This window comes from Polistes canadensis, unplaced genomic scaffold (genome assembly GCF_001313835.1).
Source record: "Polistes canadensis isolate GaletaPanama2010 unplaced genomic scaffold, ASM131383v1 scaffold_208, whole genome shotgun sequence".
Lineage (NCBI taxonomy): Eukaryota > Metazoa > Arthropoda > Insecta > Hymenoptera > Vespidae > Polistes > Polistes canadensis.
In genome coordinates, this window is record NW_014569755.1 from 207,567 (window position 1) to 226,845 (window position 19,279).

The following is a 19,279-nucleotide window of genomic DNA, read 5'->3' on the forward strand; positions in this document are numbered from 1 at the left end:
GTTATATGTTATATGTTATATATATATATAGTTACTTTAATCGTATTTAACAAATACGTTTTTTTAGTTTAGTCACAGCGTACTTCCTTTTTTTATACTTGGAACTCAAACAATCATTACTATTAGATGTCTTTTTTTTTGTAAATATTGTGTATGAGTGATTGAAGAGATTTTCAATGGTATGAACAAAAATAGTAATAATAATAATAGTAATAATAATAATATTTTTACACAGTATTTAATATCTGAATTGACCTTTTCTACCCATACCATTATGATAAACCCTCAATGGTGTATAATTACCATTTCCATTCATGGCTGCTTGGTAAACAAATAAAATAAAAATTAGAATATTATTGAATTAAATTTGATTATATTTTTAAATGTATATATTATATGTAATATTATTTAATAAATGATATATTTACCTAATACAATTGAGGGCGGTTGTCTTGGGCCTTGAACAGTTTGAGCATGGCATCGTGGTTTTAATAACCCGTGATAAAGTATAAAGTACGATGCAGCTACGATTGCTGCAGCAACGGCCATGCAACGGAATACAAATCTCAACGAATCAACTGCACTAGCATTTTCGATATTTATGTAAGCTCCAATTACAGCACCGATGCATCGACCTACGTAAATTATGTACATTTTACATTTTCTATATGTTATTATATAATTATAATAATAATAATAATAATAATAACAAATGCACAAACAACTAAATAAATATTTATTATTATAAATGTTATGTATATATGTAATAAATGTTTACTTAGTTATTATTAATATTTTATTTCTTCTGAAGTTTCTATTTCTTAAAGTGAGATGATATTGATAATAAAAAAAAATTAAAAAGCAGACAAGAATACGAGAAAGTTCTTTTGAGAAGTGCCATTAAAAACTTTGTCAAGACTATCGGAAATCGATAGAGTGCCCAATAAAAAGAGAACTAACTTCCCTTAACTTTTTTTTAAAAGACCACATATATGAATACACCTACCAATGCAAAAGTGAGCAATCACAGGCAAAGCTTGAGCAGTTACTGTTAAATGACGAGGGACGAGATGTCTCAAGTAAAGAATTGCAGTAACCCACATGATACCTAATGTGAATACTTCTAAACCTTCGGAAATTAATGACCACCATGGTCCTCCGACAAAACTCAGTCCAGTAAATCTAGAAAAGAAACAAATTGAAGATAAATATAAACAGGAATAAAAAGATTATTTTTCTAATAATACGGAATTATTTAAAAAAGATTTTGTTCGATTAAGTTCCAAGAAGAAAATATAGACTCACCTACTTACCTAATAATATAAACAGTAAAGGCAGTGATGAGTAAATTACTATGACCACAGTAATCAACGAGATGTTCTGACTTCCAAAGAAATAGAAATGCAGGGACTGCTCCAACAGTCATAGCAACACCAATAGATAATCCATCACCTCCTAGCCTTTGGAGATATCTATGAAATAAATTCAAAATTTCAAGTTTCTTAAGAATGAACATTAACAAAAATGAAAATAATTTTGACTCACAGAGGTAAATAACTGTCCATAGCACTCCAGAAGATACCCATTACAACAAGGACAATGACAAGAGCAGCAGTCTCGCTACCATATCTTTTGATAGCGCTTAAAGGCAAGGCTAACATTCCACTTCTAGTATGCCACCACCATTCGGGTGGACTAAGTGGCATACTATTCGCTGCTAAAGCAACTATTGCTACGAGAAGCATCAGTCCGGCGTGAATTAAGATTGGTAGATAATAAATCCTATTAGCACCTTGTAAAAGATTACTAAGATAACCAGTGAGTGGACCGAAAATGGCAAATCCAAGAGAACCGAATGCTAATTGTCGACCAACGTCTCCGCGACCTGAAGAAGTTTCTCGAGTTGCTATCACAATTGCTGCATCGACTAAGGCTACAGCAGTTGTTGGAAAAATATCAGCAATCGATCGAATTACTAAATAAGTCCAAAATGTTAACTCAGCGAGCCCGGACGGTTGTGAGCATTGACTCTCAGCTAATATGCTACCTAATTTAACAAGCGAAATGTTTATACAATATATTATTTTAGTTATAGTTAGATACAATCTGATGTTTAAATTTTCATACCAGGAGTAACGTAAGGATCCTTTAAGTCGCATTCTATCGCACAAGTTTTATTGTATTCAATCATTCTCGTCTCAAGTTCAGGTGGTATACGACAATCGAAGTATTCCGTAATAGGATACGCGCACCAAGCTTCTCTATCTTCCGCATTAATAGCTTGTTTTAAACTAATGTTTAATGATAAATCTTCGGAATACTCTGTGTACACGTGGCAAACCACGTTGTCGCCGTCTTTGAAACAAAGGTGTGGTGGTTCGTTTGCGGGTATTATAAATCTACGGATTTTTTTGGACCCTTCTAAATCCTACCCAAAAAAAATTAAATAATGTACTATAAATATATTACAAAAATGAAAGATAAAAAGAGAGAGAAAATCATTTGGCTCCATCATTCTATATTCTATAAAAAAAGTAGTAAGATTTTGATCTGCCGATAAGTAATCCTACCTGAACATCGTAATCCCCTCCAATATCTAAAGGAGTAACGGTAACATCAGCACTACCTTCTTCATCGATTTCTGGCTCAACAGTCCGATCAGACGTGGATTCTTCCTCGAATTCCGATGATTGCCATCGTTTCGTCGCGATCGGATAACAAGCGTAATTACAGTTCTCTAAAAGCAATGCACCTATCTTGTCCTCGTCAGACCAACGATGACAACCCATATCTTCCTTGCATCTCTCTTGCTGTACTATCGCACCATTTTCGTCGCAACTGAATTTTAAACCTGGATTGTTAGGTGTTTCAATTTTGTCCGTGACTGTTGATGATTCCGTTTTGGTAACGGACGGCAAGAGCAGCAAGGCTGCGTAGAAGACGGCTGAGAGGACGCAACAAATAGCTATCATTACTCTTAAGTAGCGACCAGTCGATGATTTTTCATTTTTTCCTTGATGTCCTGCGAGTTTATCTGCTATCGGACCGGCGACAAGTGGTCCAAGAAGTGCTACGATTGGCGAAATCATCGAGATCAGTCGTATCTCTTCTATGCTCAATCCCATTTCTTGCATGTGCAGCGGAAGAAATGGAAAGAGACTGCCTAATCCTGTTGTAAATATAAATATTATATTCTTTACATTATTTCTTTTTTATATATTACATACATTAATATTATTAATATTAATAATGTAAACAAAAAAAATATAATTATAGATATTCAATGATGAACTTCATTTTTATAAATTAAATCGTTTAGATCCCGAATGATCTATATTTTTATAAAAATAAATTAAAATTAAAACTCGAAGGCGTACCTCCAAAAAAGAGGAATAACAGACATTTCAAAGATATCAGATTCGTGTTGATGAATCTTTTCTGAGGGATATCTTTTGGTAACTCCATCCCTTCGGTTGACGCTGTCGTTGCCATTGCTGACGGTTAGACTTACTTAACTTTTTTCCAGCGAGCAAATATTTACGGATATTCGACGATTCGGGGTCGGCGACACTAAGCCAGACTTATTTCTTCTGATTCCGTCCACTTTGTTTGTTTTCTCATAAACCTGAAATTTACATTTCATCATTTTATAAATTAAAAGAGTATTTTCAGCTTTTCTTTTAATTAGATTTTAATATCATTAAAAGTCTTATGAGGAGCTGTTAACGTTGACAACAACATTTTCAATTCAATTTCAATTTAATTTATTAATCAATTATGTGTTTACTTAAATTACTTCCATTTTATAAATTATTAAATATCGCGCCTGAAAATATGCAACACTTTATAATATGTCGGTATGTTGCTTGCGAGCGCCATCTATCAGTATAAAACATCTCCCCAGGGTATGCAATATCGTCGTACATATCTGTAAGTTGTAGTTGCATACTTTGAGGGAATGTTTCATATTGATAGATGACGCTCGCAAGCAACATATCGACATGCATGGAGTGTTGCATATCTGCAGGAATAAAAATTAATATATATTTTGTATAAATAATTATATTATATCAGCCTAAATTATATAACACACAAATATATACATACTTGTATTTAATAATTTTTAATCATTCACATTCTACAATATTATCTATAAACAATAATGAATATACGATATTCTATAAAAAAAAAAAAAAAACAAAATATAAAATATTATTATATTAAAATAATGAGAATATGTGTGTTTATATCTTACGCCATTTACAAATGCGCTGTAAACCCAGTTTGACGGAAGAATTCTTAAAAGAAATGTTCTGCATATTTTCGTGATGTTGAAACGACGATTGATTTTGCTTTACTAAAAAATATAAAAAAGATGTACATAATATTTATATTTATTTGAAAAGAATTTATCTGAAGATTAAAAGTATATATTCTTTATGTGAACATCAAAAGGATGATTTATATATTTCTCTAAGGGGTCTATACCTTTGACGATACCAAACTAAGAAAAAAAATGTTAGAGTGAACGAACCTGTCATGCGGATCGCGTATTCAATGGATTGTAATCAAGACAGGAAGACGTTTTCACCTAGCACGGGTGCATACAAGAGACATGAAAGGTACCGATCAAAAGACGAACGCCAAGAAGATAAGATTGTTGTCTTTAAGAAGGCAAAGGAAATCGTGACGTGATATCGATCGATCTTCGATCGTTAACCTTAACAAGGAACGTTTCCTTCCTGTCTGTTATTATAAAGTCATCATCATAAATGATCTCATTATCATTAAATATATTAATACTCTATATATGATACAATATAATTATTAGCACTTAAATGATAAATCAACGAATAAATCGATTATATTATCGTGTTATTAACAAATTGACAAATATTATTTCTACATTTTATTTCTCAGACATAAAAAAAAAAAAAAAAAGAAAAAAGAAATGTCTGGTAATTAAAACTGTATTATAATTCATTAACGAACGTCTGCGTTACTTTAATCATGTGTAGATTCGGAAAAGAAAGGATTGAAACTAACGAAAAACCACTTCTCGTAATGTTAACAGCGGAGTGGATCGATTTCGTATTTAATTTAATAATGTCTCGAAGGGGTAAAAGTTAAAAAAAAAAAAAAAAAAAAAAAAGAACTTTTTCATTTCATTTTTATTCGTACCGTAGAATATTCTTCAAGTGTTTGCTCGAAGTGTAATTACCGTGATAATTCTCATTGGATTTTAAAAAAGAATATTATCATTTCAAAGAACACATAAATGTATATTGAATGATCCACGGTAAAGCATATTGCGAAACTATATAATATCATAAAAAGAAAGAAAAAAATAATAATTATAATAATAATAATAATAATACAAAAATAATTAATCGTTTTTTAAGAGAAGATACAATTTTTAATATTTGTTTTCTGCTTTTTTGTTTTACTTTTTTGAAACACTTACAATAGGATTAATGGGAACAGTTTATATAGACTTGTATATATATATATATATACTTATTTAGATACTATGTTATCTATTAATGAAGAGGAACTTGTAAATCTATGAACGTGGAAGATGCTGCACGTTTTAACGTCGTTGTCGTAGTGTAATAAATATATGCCAAGGTAAACACGCGTCCGTACTTTGTTACGTTCGTAAAGATGTGAATATTATCAAATCAATGAATCTTGTTTCTCTCTCTCTCTTCCTCTCTATCTATCTATTTCTCATCTAATGATCTATCCATCTATCTAGCTAGTTCTCAAATACACAACGTGTTATGTATAATCAATCCGAAACATCCGAGTTGTTTACGACAGGATAATAGCGATGCATCCTCATTTATCAACCATACAAATTGCATATTCATTTTCTATTGCCAATTTAGTAAAAATAAATTTTTCAAAATAAACACAACTATTTCCACATAGAGAATATTTTTTATATAAGGGCGTTGAGATTAAGAAAAAAAAAACAAAAAAAAAACTTAAATATTCAATCGCGAATAAAACTACTAATCTAAAAATATTTATAAATTACTTACAAATTATAACACAAATTTTATACACACCAATTATATATAATATATTACAAAATAATAATAATAATAATAATAATAAAAAGAAAAAAAAGAAAAACTCACGTAGAGAAATAATTAAAATAAAACGTTTAATTAAACTCTTTACTCTTTTTATTTTTTATAAAAAAGTAATTATAAAAAAGTATTATTTATAAGAAGTGTATTTATGTACGCACGTAAAAAGTTATACTTCTTTATCGTATCAAAACGAACATAACCTCAATAACCTATAAAAATAACTTCAATTTTCCCGCGCATTTTATAAATATCGACAACTTCGTAGTGTTGATTTTTCGATCGCATCTAACTTCACTTTTCAAAACGCGCCAAAATAACTATAACTTCAAAATAAAATAAAATAAAATAAAAGATAATTTCTATATACAATTAAAATATATATGAGTTTGATTTGAATATAATTGGAATAAAATGTTACACCATTATTTAGTATATATAGAGTCTACTGCTTTAACACAGAGAACAAAGCCGTGTTAAAAGTAGAAAATAAAAGAACGGGATATGGTCTAAGAGTGATTACGTCGCTCCGGGTAATCGTTGATGTTATGAGAATAAGAGGGATCGGAGAAGACGAACACAATTTCCCCATATACACAGACACAGACACACACATTCACATACAGACAAATATACGGGCTTATATACATAAATGCATATACGTACATACACAGATCTTATGACGACGATGATGACGACGAAACACTTGGCCACCTAGTTCACGTTTATATTCTGTTCCTCTTTCAGTACCTCTTCCTACGCCTCTTCACAATTAAATGTCCGTCTACTTCATTCAATCGTATTCTTCGTTCGTTCGTACGTGCGTATGCACCTACTATGCGTTCTTCAACACGGTCAGCAACCGGCTTTGTAAGAACGGACACACATGACGGATGGAGGATTCTCGTGGTAAATCGTAGAAAAGCGCGTTTAGGTATATATATATATATATAGCTTTTCTTGAAAAAAGTTTCTATAGACTATACTATACTATTCTATACTTTACTATACTTTACTATACTACTACTTTACTATTATGCATTTTCAACGAGCTTCAGGGAACGTTCCTACGAGTACTCTTTTCGTCCTTACAAAATGTGAGACTAAGAGTTGTGCTTTTTTTCTTTTTTTTTATATCTGCCCGTTAGCTGTCTTCAAATTGTTCCTGACGTGAAAGCTTTCTTGCACATTTTTTTCTCCGAACAGTTTCTATTTCTCTTTTTTTTTTCCCGTTCTTTCGTCCATTCCCATGTAGATAACGTATTCGATGAATTCGTCGACATTTTTACATCGAAATGATGAGACAAAGAGAGAGAAACAGAGAGAGATGTATTTTACTTTTAGAACGATTGTAAGAATTTTCGTATCACAATCCTCGAGTTGTTAATTATTTTCATTAATTTCTATTCGCAATATTATTTGTTTTCTTCTCATACATAAATACAAAATCTTACATTTTAGATGGAATTAGAACAGAGAGAAAAAAAAAGAAATGTGATTAAAAAGATTTATAATTATTTTCTACTTCTCTTTTTTTTTCTTTCTAATTAGTCTGACAATCAGACAACAGGGAAAAAAAAGTTACATTTACGTTTGCACGTATGTATGTATGTTTGTATGTATTTCAAGGCAAACAAAGTATGGGATAAACACGAGTAAAGTTGGTGGTACGAGTCAACGATGAGTCCGACATTATTCTAACGGTAGTATATATTATTGTTGAGTTTCCGTCATAGTTGAGTACTCTTAACTTGCATCGATCTACTTGGTCTATGTAGAAAACTACTGAGTCGTTGGTAAGCGAGTAGTGATGATACTCGTATGAGTACGCACAAGAGAAGATACCATATTGGTCTATGTGAAGTGGATAAAGGGTTTGTGAAGCCTCTTAAAATGAGACGATTTTTCATTGAAAATGAATTTCTACGATCTCATATTTTTTGTATGAAAGATAGAAAAATCAATAAACGTTGTTTTAAAATGGACCATTGAAGAATTCATTTCCCATAGACACAAAAAATAAAAGGGATTTGAATTCATCGTGTGTGGCCGAAAACCCCCTTCAAAAATATTTATTTCAAAAGAATTAAACCTAATATATATTTTATATGTTAATTATTATTTCATCATACTTTCAAAATACTTTCGCATATATATATATATATATATAATATTAAGATAATTAATAATATTTATGTGCAATTTTTTTGGGGACAATTCATTCGAATAAAAATTTAATCAAAATTAATTTCTATCGCCATGTGTGTAACGTTGCTTCCTTTTAAATTGTGTGAATTACATGTAGAAAATAAAAAAAGGTATATATTATTTTTCACTTCCCCCCCCCACCCCCCTCCCCCCCCCACACTCAACGTTGTTAGGCTACGTAATTACTGACACAAATCTTATTCCATAGTATTCATTTCTATTTTCAAACAGGTTAAGTATACAAAATTGTTTACGCTTTCAACCTGCATTCAAAAAAAAAAGAAAAAAAAAAATGTTAACCAACCGAGGAAAGAAAAAAATCAGCGACGAGGAGAAAGTTGATAAAACAATTGGTGTGTGTGTGTGTGTGTGTGGGTGTTACGTGTAAAGCGTCATGGATGGAAACGTATTGATATTAATTGTTTCAATTAACTATACACGCAACTATTGTAGAACTAGCGTGAAATTTATATTATAACTTTGTTAGTAATATAATATAATCTAATCTTGCATTAGAAAATCTAAAATTGAAAATTAATTTCATTGGAAAAATATATATTTTTTTTTGGGTATTTTTTTCAAAATCCTGTATATATATCAATCGATTGATTATATTCTTTTTCTTTTGATATGGAGATAGAATCGTCCTTGATTCACTGACAAATACGTAAAGTATTATTTTTAGAGTTTATGGTCTATCTCCTACTACTATCAAAGATACCAAAGAAATATTCGCAGTCTGGACGATACGGGAATGTGAAAAATGACGTAATTGGCAACCTGTTCTCGATGACGCAAGATCTATCTCGTACGGAGGACATCGAGATACCATAATGGGTTAAAACAAAATAAATTACATACTTAAATGGTTTACTAACTAAACGTACAAAAAGAAAAAATTAGAAGTCATTTATTTTCCTTATTTGTTTTTATAATTAATATTTTCTAATCAAATTAATAAATATTCTATATAAGAAAAAAAAAAATTAAAAAACTTCATAAACACAATTCGATCATATTTTTCTATTCATATATTATTTCTTATTCTATTAATTATCTAAATGAAACATAATTAATATAGTGTCTGTTATACGATGCATGCTGTGACCTAAAAATAATAATAATAATAAAAAAGAAAAAAAAAGAAAGAGAGAGAGAGAGAGAAAAAAAGAATAAAAAGATACGAGATTCTATTTTAAGACACAATAATACGAAATAAAGGAGAACAGAGCAGGAGTGGTCAGGATAATTCAACTCACACACAGGTAGAACAGATCTCTCGAGAATCCTTGTCCGAGTTAGTTGCCAAAGAGATATGGTTATGTGCCAAATCGTGTCCCATTCGAACAGACCAACTATAATCCGTTTTATAACGTTCTCGACATTCGAGTTAAGAGCACGTGTTTACGCTGACTAAAGAAGACTTACTTGTGTCATGAAGAAAACCCACAGTTTATATATATATATATATATATGTATGTGTGTGTCCCCATTAACTTTTACTTTAAATAATAATAATAAAAAATAATAATACCGTTCGTTTTAAAAAACAAAAACTATATACAATAACAAACTGTTCTTCTTATTCCTCTTTTTATTAAGACTTTGTTCTGTTATAATAGCTTTTTTTATTGCTATTTCTAGAAGTGTATTTACTAGTAATGTTTTTACTGAGGGGGTAGGTTTTGCTAGCCTGATTCTTAATAGTAAACAATAATAAACATTGTACTTCTTAATCTACAATTTTCATATTAAAAAAATGTAATTATAATTACACTAGATTAATGAAGATAAATTAAATTTAAATCAATTGTTTTTGTTCTTATTGTTAATACAATAATTTTGTATATAACAATCAATGAAATGAATATAAATTAGTCGAAATTATTATATAGCAAAGGATAAGTTATGTAGAACCACCATATATATATATATATATATATATATATATATATACCAACGTTCACATGTTTCTCGAGAAGTTTCATTACTTCAGGGTCATTTCTATAGTCGACGATGACGTTAGGTTGTTCTAAACCGTTTCTTTTCAATTCGAACGTTCGAGACAAGAGAAAAAGAAAAGGAAAGAGAGAAAGAGTACTACTAGAAAAAAAAGAAATGAGAAAGAAACGTCGAGACAGATTTCACGATCGATAGAAATTATTCATTCAAACACAGTCGCACTGTTGGACACCTAATTCAACCCCCCATCACTTCTTTCTTCTTCTCTACGCTGTTTTACCCTCTCCAACCCCGTTCTTCTTGGAGTTTCAACTCTGTTAGTTGTCTACCCTTTTATTTTCCTTTCTTTTCTCACGATTTCCCCCTCTCTCTTTCTCTTTCTTTCTGTTTTTCTTTTTCTCTTTCGATAGAACAGCACCCTCCCTTGCAATGATCTCAAACGATGCACAAACTCGTTATTCGAATATATTATAATATCTCTGAGAGCATAGAAAATATCTTATGATACTTATACTGAATTGAAAGAGAATGTGATTGTGCAACGATTATAAAGTTCTTTTTTTTTTTTTTCTTCTTAATGCAACGCCACGCAGCTGCTGTTCAATGTCAACATCCCTTTTTTTTTTTTTTCGTGAGATCATAATCCTTCGACTCTAATCCATAAGATTTTCAAATATTATTTCAATATCAATGAAAATTTACAATTGAAATATACGATTGTAAATGTTGATACAGAAATATTTTTCAACGTAAGAATATAAACTTAAGTAATAAAACAAGACTGATGTGTGTACTTATGTAGTTATACTTCTTTAGCGTATCAAAACGAACATAACCTCAATAACCTGTAAAAATAACTTCAATTTTCCCGCGCATTGTAAATATCGATAACTTCGTGGTGTTGATTTTTCGGTCGCATCTAACTTCACTTTCCAAAACATGCCAAAAGATGTATAACTTCATAAAAAAAAGAGAAAAAGGTGTAATATATAATAAAGAATGAACATATATCGTTCGTATTATAAATAAATATATGATAAAAGAATTGAGAATGAATACGTAATGATAATAATCAATTATAAAAGATGATCTCTCTTAGGTTAGAATAAATGTTTGTCTCTTTCTCTTACACTGAGCAATCTAAACGATCTAGATCGATTCTACGATCACGCACAAGCTACGCGGATCCAGGTTATCGGCATGTGAAGCAAGAGGGGGAATTGTACAGGGCTCTCGAGTGGTTATCGTTTATTTTCACCGGAGGTAAAACGTACAGGATGGCCAGCCGTGTATTTACCGCGGATAACGGAACCACGTTGGCTATGCTTGTACCTTTTCCTTCTTCTCGTTCGTACGACTTTCAAAAGAGAATAAGAAAGAGAATGAAGAGATAAAAGATGTATGGGATTTTTATTTTAAATAAGATAAGAGAACGAGTGATATTATTATTATTTTTTTTTTTTTCAATTTTTCTTTACATTCTTTTTAAAAATAAGAAGAAGAAGAAGAAGAAATATTCGTCGAATGATTCAAAAAGAACGTGAAACATCGATCGCGAATGGTTAAACGAAGAAAAGAAAATATATACAAATATTATATGATTCCGTCGGTATATATTTGCGAGAAGAAGGATTTTTGCAAATGCATTATGCAATCGTGCGAAAAATATTCGCGTGAAGTACGACGATGCATTTCACGATGTTGAATACATCGAGGCAGCCAAACGTTTTATGATATATAAATGTATGCGTAAGTACCGTATATATTGTTGTAGATTATTTTCCATGACAAAAAAAAAAGTAAAGAAAGGAAACGAAACGAAACGAAATGAAATGAAAAGAAAGTCTTTTTTTGGATTTCCGTTTGAATTTATTCGTACGCGAAACGTTTAGAAACGACCTTGTTTCGTGCATGTACATAAGTTACTCGATTAGAAAATATTATTTTAAACTAGTAACCCATCACGCAATGTTTTCAATTCCTTAAGTATTGAATTAGGTTGAACCTAATGAAAATATTTTTACATTGAATTTTTAGATCTAATTAATAAGATAATCAAATAAGATTCCTTTTTTAATAATACACACACGATGACTTATTATGAAAGTAATTAAATGAATGGTTAATTACATTTTTTATCGACACGAAGTTTAGTATATAAATAAGATATACCAACCGAGACGACGACGACGACTGTTAAACACGAAATATCGCATGCGTTAATAAATTGTTCGATATTTTTTAATTAAAAATTTAAATCATTCAATCGTTTTCCCTTTTCATTCAATTATCGATTGATCTCTATACATACATAAATACAATCAATCGTGCACACGTAACACAAGTTCAAATAATATCTAAAATTATTTTAACACACGATATATATAAATATTAAATGATCAATTTATTTATCTATACGCAATATATATATATATATATATATATATATATATATATAATGTATATATTGATGAGTGATCCAAAGTGCGAGTCTCCTTCAACGAATGCGATATTTTTAATTAAGTAAGTTCTTTACTTGTTTACAGGAAAACGTATGACTTTTTCTAATCGAAGTAACATAAATATTTCACTAATATTTTAACAAGATCTATAATTTTGAGCGAATCAATCAATGAAGTAAGTTTAAATTTCGTGAAGAAATATAAATGTTTTTAGTTTGTTTTAAGTAAAAAGAAAAATATATAATTAAATATAGTTATCGCCCGTTTCTAAATTCAACAAGTTAGTTAATTTGATTGGGTTACATTTTTTATGTGATAAAAAAAATTAATTCGAGAGAACGTCGTTAATATTATTTTTCACAAATTAAGATTTTTTTTTAACGTTTCGTTTTAATTGCATCCACGTTGTCTATTTATAATCTCGGCAAGGATATAATAACAATATTTGAATTTTTAATATTAGTATATATATATTTTTTCTTCCCTGATTATTCTATATGGGAAGAAAAGAGAAAACTTTCAGTGAATGCTCTTAAAATAATGGTTGCGTGGTAAGTTGGAAATATTTTACAATCATATATTCTGTTTAAAGATATAAAACAAATTCTTTTGTTTTGCATTTTTAGCAAGATTAATTAATATTCATGAGATATATCCATATTATGAAGCACAAAATCAATGCTTACTATAATGCGCATTAAAATTTACAATTGATCATTTTATTGCAATAGAACCTTTCGGTAAAAAAAAAGAAATGTTTTATTTAATAAAAATAAATAGATATTCTATCGACTTGGAGAGACGCTTCATACTCATGCAAATCATTATACACTAATTTTTTATCTAATACGTTTGGTCTTAAATTTGTATATATTGTATACATNTATATATATAATAAAATGTATTTTATTTCAAATCAAATTGATTTGTGATCATCACATTTTATTTTCCTATATTGAAATAATTTAACCAAGCGGAACAAACAATAATAATAATAATAATAATAATGTATTTCTTTCAATCTATCATATAATCCCGCGATTTCGTTGTCAATTATCGATACGATACGATTGATATAGTAAGAACAATTCCACGAACGTTTTTGTATTCAATCTTGGTTGAACCGATGGAACGGAATGGTACACACTCCATTCGGTCGATACGTAATCTCAAAGGTCACTCACGATTCTTCCGCGGAGAAGAAGCCAAAGAACGGCACTGTGAATTTCACCTTTACATTTAAGAACTATAAGAATTTTCCCACATATTCTATCATTAGCAATAATTATTTGATTAAATTTGAGATAAGTATGAGGGAAGAAAAATAGAACAAAATATAATAATAATATTATTAAAACAAAAAAAAAAACAAAAAATAAAATAGATAAAATGATAACAAGTATGCAAAATAATATGATTATCCTTTTGTTAATCGGTTACAATATATCATTTATTCGTGAATGCGTAGGAGTATAGTTGCCGGATAACTCAACTTATTGTTTTTTTTATTTCCGTACGCGTGGAACCATCACGCGATATCATCATTACAGGATAAACGGGTCATTGAATAGTATGTACGCTCGAGAGAAAAATGAAAGTATACGTGTTATAACGACGTCACGTATACAATATTTATCTCCTTGCTTGATTATAGAATCTATCGTCGGGAGAGAAGATGTAACGATAATACGTTCGATAAATTTCATCAAAAGAAATTACTTTTTCCTTACTCTCTTTCTCTCTCATCAAATATTTCATTAAATTTTAAAATCCCTGCATTATATATCCTCACTTACAATGTTGAAGTATTACAAATGTATCACATTCTTATAATTAGAATGATTCCCTCTTCGTTTACGCGTTCAATATTTTCAATTTATCTTGAAAGATAAATCTCTTGAGTATCAAGATCGTTGATCGTATTGTTTATATTCGCACGAGAATAGAACGTTCGATCGACGATGGTAGGTATTACTAAGAGAAAAGCAATATTGAAAGAAAATGTAAGTAAAAAAAGATCTAAAGAAATCATGAAAAAAAACTCGGTGTGTGTGTGTGTAAACAACTAATAAATAAAAAAGAAATACTTTAGAAGGAAGAAGAGGGAAAAAAGGGTTCCTCGTCGAACCGAAACTCCGGTTAGGCCAGGAGGATGTCGTCCGTTAAAAACAATTGCTGACGATTCGGCTCGAAAAGGAGGTCACGCAGTTCGAACTGGAACGAAGGGTAGGTGGTGGTAGTAGTAGTGGTGGTGGTGGTGGTGGTGGTGGTTGTGTGGTGATGATAGTGGTAGTAGTAGTATTAGTAGTAATAGGGAAGAAGAGATGGAGGTGGAGGTGGAGGAAGAGGAAGAGGAATGATCCTAATCTAGTATTAGAACTAAACGTATATATATATGCGATAATAAACGAATAACGACAATGAAAGTGAATGATTTCACATTCCTTGGAGAAACTATGACAGACTGGAAAGATTTATCCTACGAAAATCAAAAAAGAAAACAAACAAATTAAGAAAGGATTAAAGTAACGGCTTACCTGAACGAAAGGTTTGATGAATGGGGGGGAAACGGTGCTCTTGCCTTCCTGGTTCACGATTCAAGTGGTAACACGATAATGAAGGTAGACGTGATTGTTATGAAAATGATAGTAAAATAATGGAAAGGGAATGAACGAATGATATCAGTGTGAATGATGGTAATAATTAATATAGGAATAATCACGAAACGTCAGATCTATTATCTAAGAGTGGCATCGTCGTCGATGATTCCAGCACAAAGTGCGCCGAGCGACTGTTGCGTCCCCGTCCCGGTTTGTACACGAGCCTTCCCCCTCTTCCTCTATCTTTCTCACTCCCTCTCTGTTACTCTAACTCCCTGGCTGGTCTCTCGTACACGGCTCTTCTCCGCGTGGTAAACGTCAATGCGAGTTACGCTCCTCTAACTTCCTAGATTATACTTTTGCTATGTTCCATCATCAGTTAGCAAAGGCATTTAGCTATCCAACTAGATAGTTTAGACTTATCGAGGAAGATTCCTCCTTACTTTTTTATTTTACCAATTAGTTTTTGTAATTATTTAATTTTGCTTACTTTATCAAGCACTCCTTCCACCACCACACCACACTGACCGGGCTTAGCTTTTCATAACTTCGTTTCCTTTTTTTTGGTTTTTGTTTCTTTTTTTTTTTTTTTCATTTTATTCCTCGTTCTCCTCCTCTTCGTTACTCCTACCACCCATTTTTCCTACTCTCTCTTTCGTCTTGACCCGTACATCGAGCTCAGAGAACGGGTGGCTCGATCTTCCGAGTTCAATGACCTCTTTCTAACGTAACGATCGACTCCGGATTCGAAAGGACAATAAGATTTTTCTTAATATCGTTTAAAAATCCGAGAGACCTACAATACAAATATTTCATCAATTTGAACACGTCTAAACATCTATCAATGTAATTAAGAAAGTATGATCCAAGATTGTAAATAATATCTATTATCAATAACTTAGGTTACTTTCGTAATTGCTATTCACATTCGATAATTAATCAATAATTCGTTTACATATGTATATTTACATTATGTTTCTATGTGGTGTCAGATGCATACATACACATAATTGCATGGTATGCTCCTGCGCGTGAAGGGTCAGGATTTTCCAGGGAAATTTATGGCAAGGGCTTTCGGATTGATGCTTAAACCACCTCGTGTGATACCTGTCGAAAACATTTATGATACCCATTAACGATCGTAAATCATAAAACTATATTCCACGTCCCTTATGCTATTATTATCATCATCTTCACAATAGTAATAAAAATCTATTGATTATTGTCTATACTTACTTCTTAGCTATTATACAATTCTCTTTACCACACAGTTAAATCCTCTGATTTATTTTTCTTCTTTTGTAATGATTCTCTATAAACAATATGTGAAAGAAAATAATCAATAAACGGAAATGTTTAATTATATGCATGTGGAAGAATGACGTCATTGTAACCAGAAATCGTAAAATTAATTCTTTACCTGTAATGAATTCATTAGCATTTGGATTACGCGCTCTTGGGTACACTCGCACCTGCCGGTGAGTATTGTGTGAACTTGCCCTCATAGATTTTTTCACACAGAAAGATAGCTGTAAATTTATTTAACAAATATGGTTAGAATTAAAAATTGTTGCAACCACATAATTATGAAATATATATATATATATATATAACATATTAAAAATAAATAATACAAAATTCTGTTAAGATGTAAACCATCATCTAATTAATATTCTAATTTTGAATTGAGAAATGTTTGTTATATATATACAAATTCATGTATAGTAAACTTGACGAGGAACTTCTATTTTGCTTAATAAAAATATTTATTTTTTCTATTTACGTCTGAAAATAATACGTCGATGTTTAATAATCTTAAATTGTATTCTTACTTCATTCTAAGACTGCTATTCTATTTTTAGAATGCACTGTAATCAGTGATTCAATCAGGACTCCGAACACAGTGAAGGATCATTTAACTAGTTTAACGCAACAGTTATCGTTAAATCAGGAACGTAGATCGTTACGCGCGCTTTCGATTAACCTCAATACATTCTTTCCATTTATCGTACTTATATATGTTGAATTATATACTTTTGATATTTATTTTGTTACTGGAAGTTTCATTTTGTAATATATATTTAAATTAAAGTGTTTTGGACGTGAATAAAATAAGAAATTATTTATAAAACTTTAACTTGAATTCTTCACGATTCTTACATTCACCGCCATTTTTGTCGTTGACGCATTACATGAAATAGACCAATCACAATTGGTCTCCTAAACAATCGATATATCGATATAATAATTCATGTATATCGATTATTCTTTCGAAATAAAATATTTTATATAATTACACATATTTATATATATGTGAGAATTAAATTAATAATAATAATTGTTCATATATTTTAAAATTGATGAAATGTTTTTTTTCTGCATATATAGATTAAAATTTATGTCAGACAAGAAAAATGATAGATAATTCCCTTTGTCTTATATTAATATTATATATAAAATCTTATTTATTATATATTTGCAATAATTTATTTATTATAATTTTATTGTCGTTGCGATTATGTAAATTGAAATTATTTCTCGTATTAAATATTTAAATTTGACGCTACCGTTCACAATGTTGGCTAAACTGTATGCACGTGATAACCCTAATAGTAAAATCATTGTGACATAAATACAGTTAGCTATTTTACAGTTTATTGTTAAGCCGGTTTTGTCATGTTTAATAGTAAATAATTTACAAACAAATATAATATATAATATACAATTGTTTTTACAAATTTAATCAATATCAATTTGATTGTGTTTGCTTTTTACGGTTATGTACTTAAATGCAGTATTATTTAATACTATGCTTTAGTTAATGTAAAATATATAGATCAAAGTGCTTTTATTTAACCTTTTCATTTATCTCTTCTTTTGTATAATTTATATTGAAAATATATTATTTATATTATGGCGAATACAAAAGTAAGTGTCATAATAGAAAAGTCTAAATAATATTAGCAAAATTTGACACAATTGATTAATAATTACCTGTTTTAGGAATTACCAGAATTGCAAGTTTTTAAAACAGTATTGTTTCACTGTTTAATAATAATAGCATTTCCTGTGCTATCGTTTTTTATGAGTAAAATCTTTATATTTGATGGTAATAATTGAATATGTTTCATATACTCGTTTTTCTGCATTAACAATTCTTTATCAATTGAGGATTACTTTCTAATAAATAATTTGTATGCTCTTACAGGATTATTGGGAAAAAATAGCATATCGAGCAATGTATATTCGGCAGGGGTTGCAATCGTGGTCTTACATATCGCATTGGCAGCATTTATATACAGAGCATATTTTGATGAACGGTCCAAAACAGAAGTCAAGAAAGATTAATTAATTTTATTAGTCTACACGTGCAGTTCAGTACACTTCCATAATTTTCATCTACATTTAATCAGTCATCAAGACATTATTGAAATAAAAAAAATGTGGTTTGCTTGTATAATTGTAATATATATAAATTACATAAGCTTTGATGATATTTAATATATAAAGTATTGTAATTATATAAGATATACGTGGGTGTGTTGCACGACATAGCAAAAATTAATATCATTTGTATGACAAAAAAAAAGTTAAAAAATGGATAATGAACATTCCTATCGAATTTTCAATTATTATATATTTTTTTATGATGATATAACTATTGGAAGTAGATGACTTTGATGATTTAATTTTAATAAATTTTCCATTCTCGTCTAATATATGTGTTACAAAAATGAACAAAAAATTAGATTACTATTATTGAATATAATATATTGACAACAAATACCTGTGTATTCTTTATTTAATTTTGTTCTTTATTTAAATCAAGCATAAATAATAGTGGTGTTATTATAATCAATATATAGTAATTACGTGAAGGCATCATTTTTTTCAATTTAAATAAAAATAAAACAAACATGTTGCATGCCTCGCTGTGACCAGAAATCGA

General features: G+C 29.9%; 2 protein-coding genes across 9 annotated transcripts in view; one reads left to right on the plus strand and one right to left on the minus strand.

Annotated features, from left to right (window-relative positions):
• LOC106789926 overlaps nt 1-17,496 on the minus strand; it is a 31,422-nt gene extending 13,926 nt beyond the window's left edge. Inside the window, exons 1-15 of one of the 8 annotated variants that reach the window (XM_014754491.1) lie at nt 17,163-17,496; nt 16,751-16,859; nt 16,567-16,642; nt 16,300-16,437; nt 15,268-16,126; nt 6,769-6,964; nt 4,256-4,357; nt 3,378-3,625; nt 2,571-3,169; nt 2,128-2,428; nt 1,546-2,047; nt 1,314-1,472; nt 1,007-1,182; nt 429-635; nt 226-321 (exon numbers count right to left, since the gene is read on the minus strand). In XM_014754491.1, coding sequence (XP_014609977.1) covers nt 239-321; nt 429-635; nt 1,007-1,182; nt 1,314-1,472; nt 1,546-2,047; nt 2,128-2,428; nt 2,571-3,169; nt 3,378-3,492 — 2,142 coding nt within the window. In that variant the 5' untranslated portion in view covers nt 3,493-3,625; nt 4,256-4,357; nt 6,769-6,964; ... (3 more) ...; nt 16,751-16,859; nt 17,163-17,496 and the 3' untranslated portion in view covers nt 226-238. Of the gene's footprint in view, nt 1-224; nt 322-428; nt 636-1,006; nt 1,183-1,313; nt 1,473-1,545; nt 2,048-2,127; nt 2,429-2,570; nt 3,170-3,377; nt 3,626-4,255; nt 4,358-6,764; nt 6,969-15,267; nt 16,127-16,299; nt 16,438-16,566; nt 16,643-16,750; nt 16,860-17,162 lie in introns of those variants that run through there. The other 7 variants (XM_014754489.1, XM_014754487.1, XM_014754486.1 and 4 more) reach the window with 7 other exon arrangements.
• A 411-nt stretch (nt 17,497-17,907) lies between these two features.
• LOC106789939 (vacuolar ATPase assembly integral membrane protein VMA21 homolog) lies at nt 17,908-19,114 on the plus strand. The gene is made up of 3 exons (XM_014754514.1): nt 17,908-18,258; nt 18,334-18,439; nt 18,539-19,114. Exons 1-3 carry the CDS (start codon nt 18,244-18,246, stop codon nt 18,676-18,678), a joined length of 261 nt encoding a protein of 86 aa, XP_014610000.1. The 5' UTR covers nt 17,908-18,243; the 3' UTR covers nt 18,679-19,114.
• The last annotated feature ends 165 nt before the right edge of the window (nt 19,115-19,279 follow it).

What these genes read in the sequence shown, in the direction of transcription:
- LOC106789939 (XM_014754514.1), top strand. An exon ending in TAAAATCTTTATATTTGATG is followed by an intron (nt 18,440 to 18,538) that starts GTAATAATTGAA and finishes ATGCTCTTACAG; the next exon opens with GATTATTGGGAAAAAATAGC.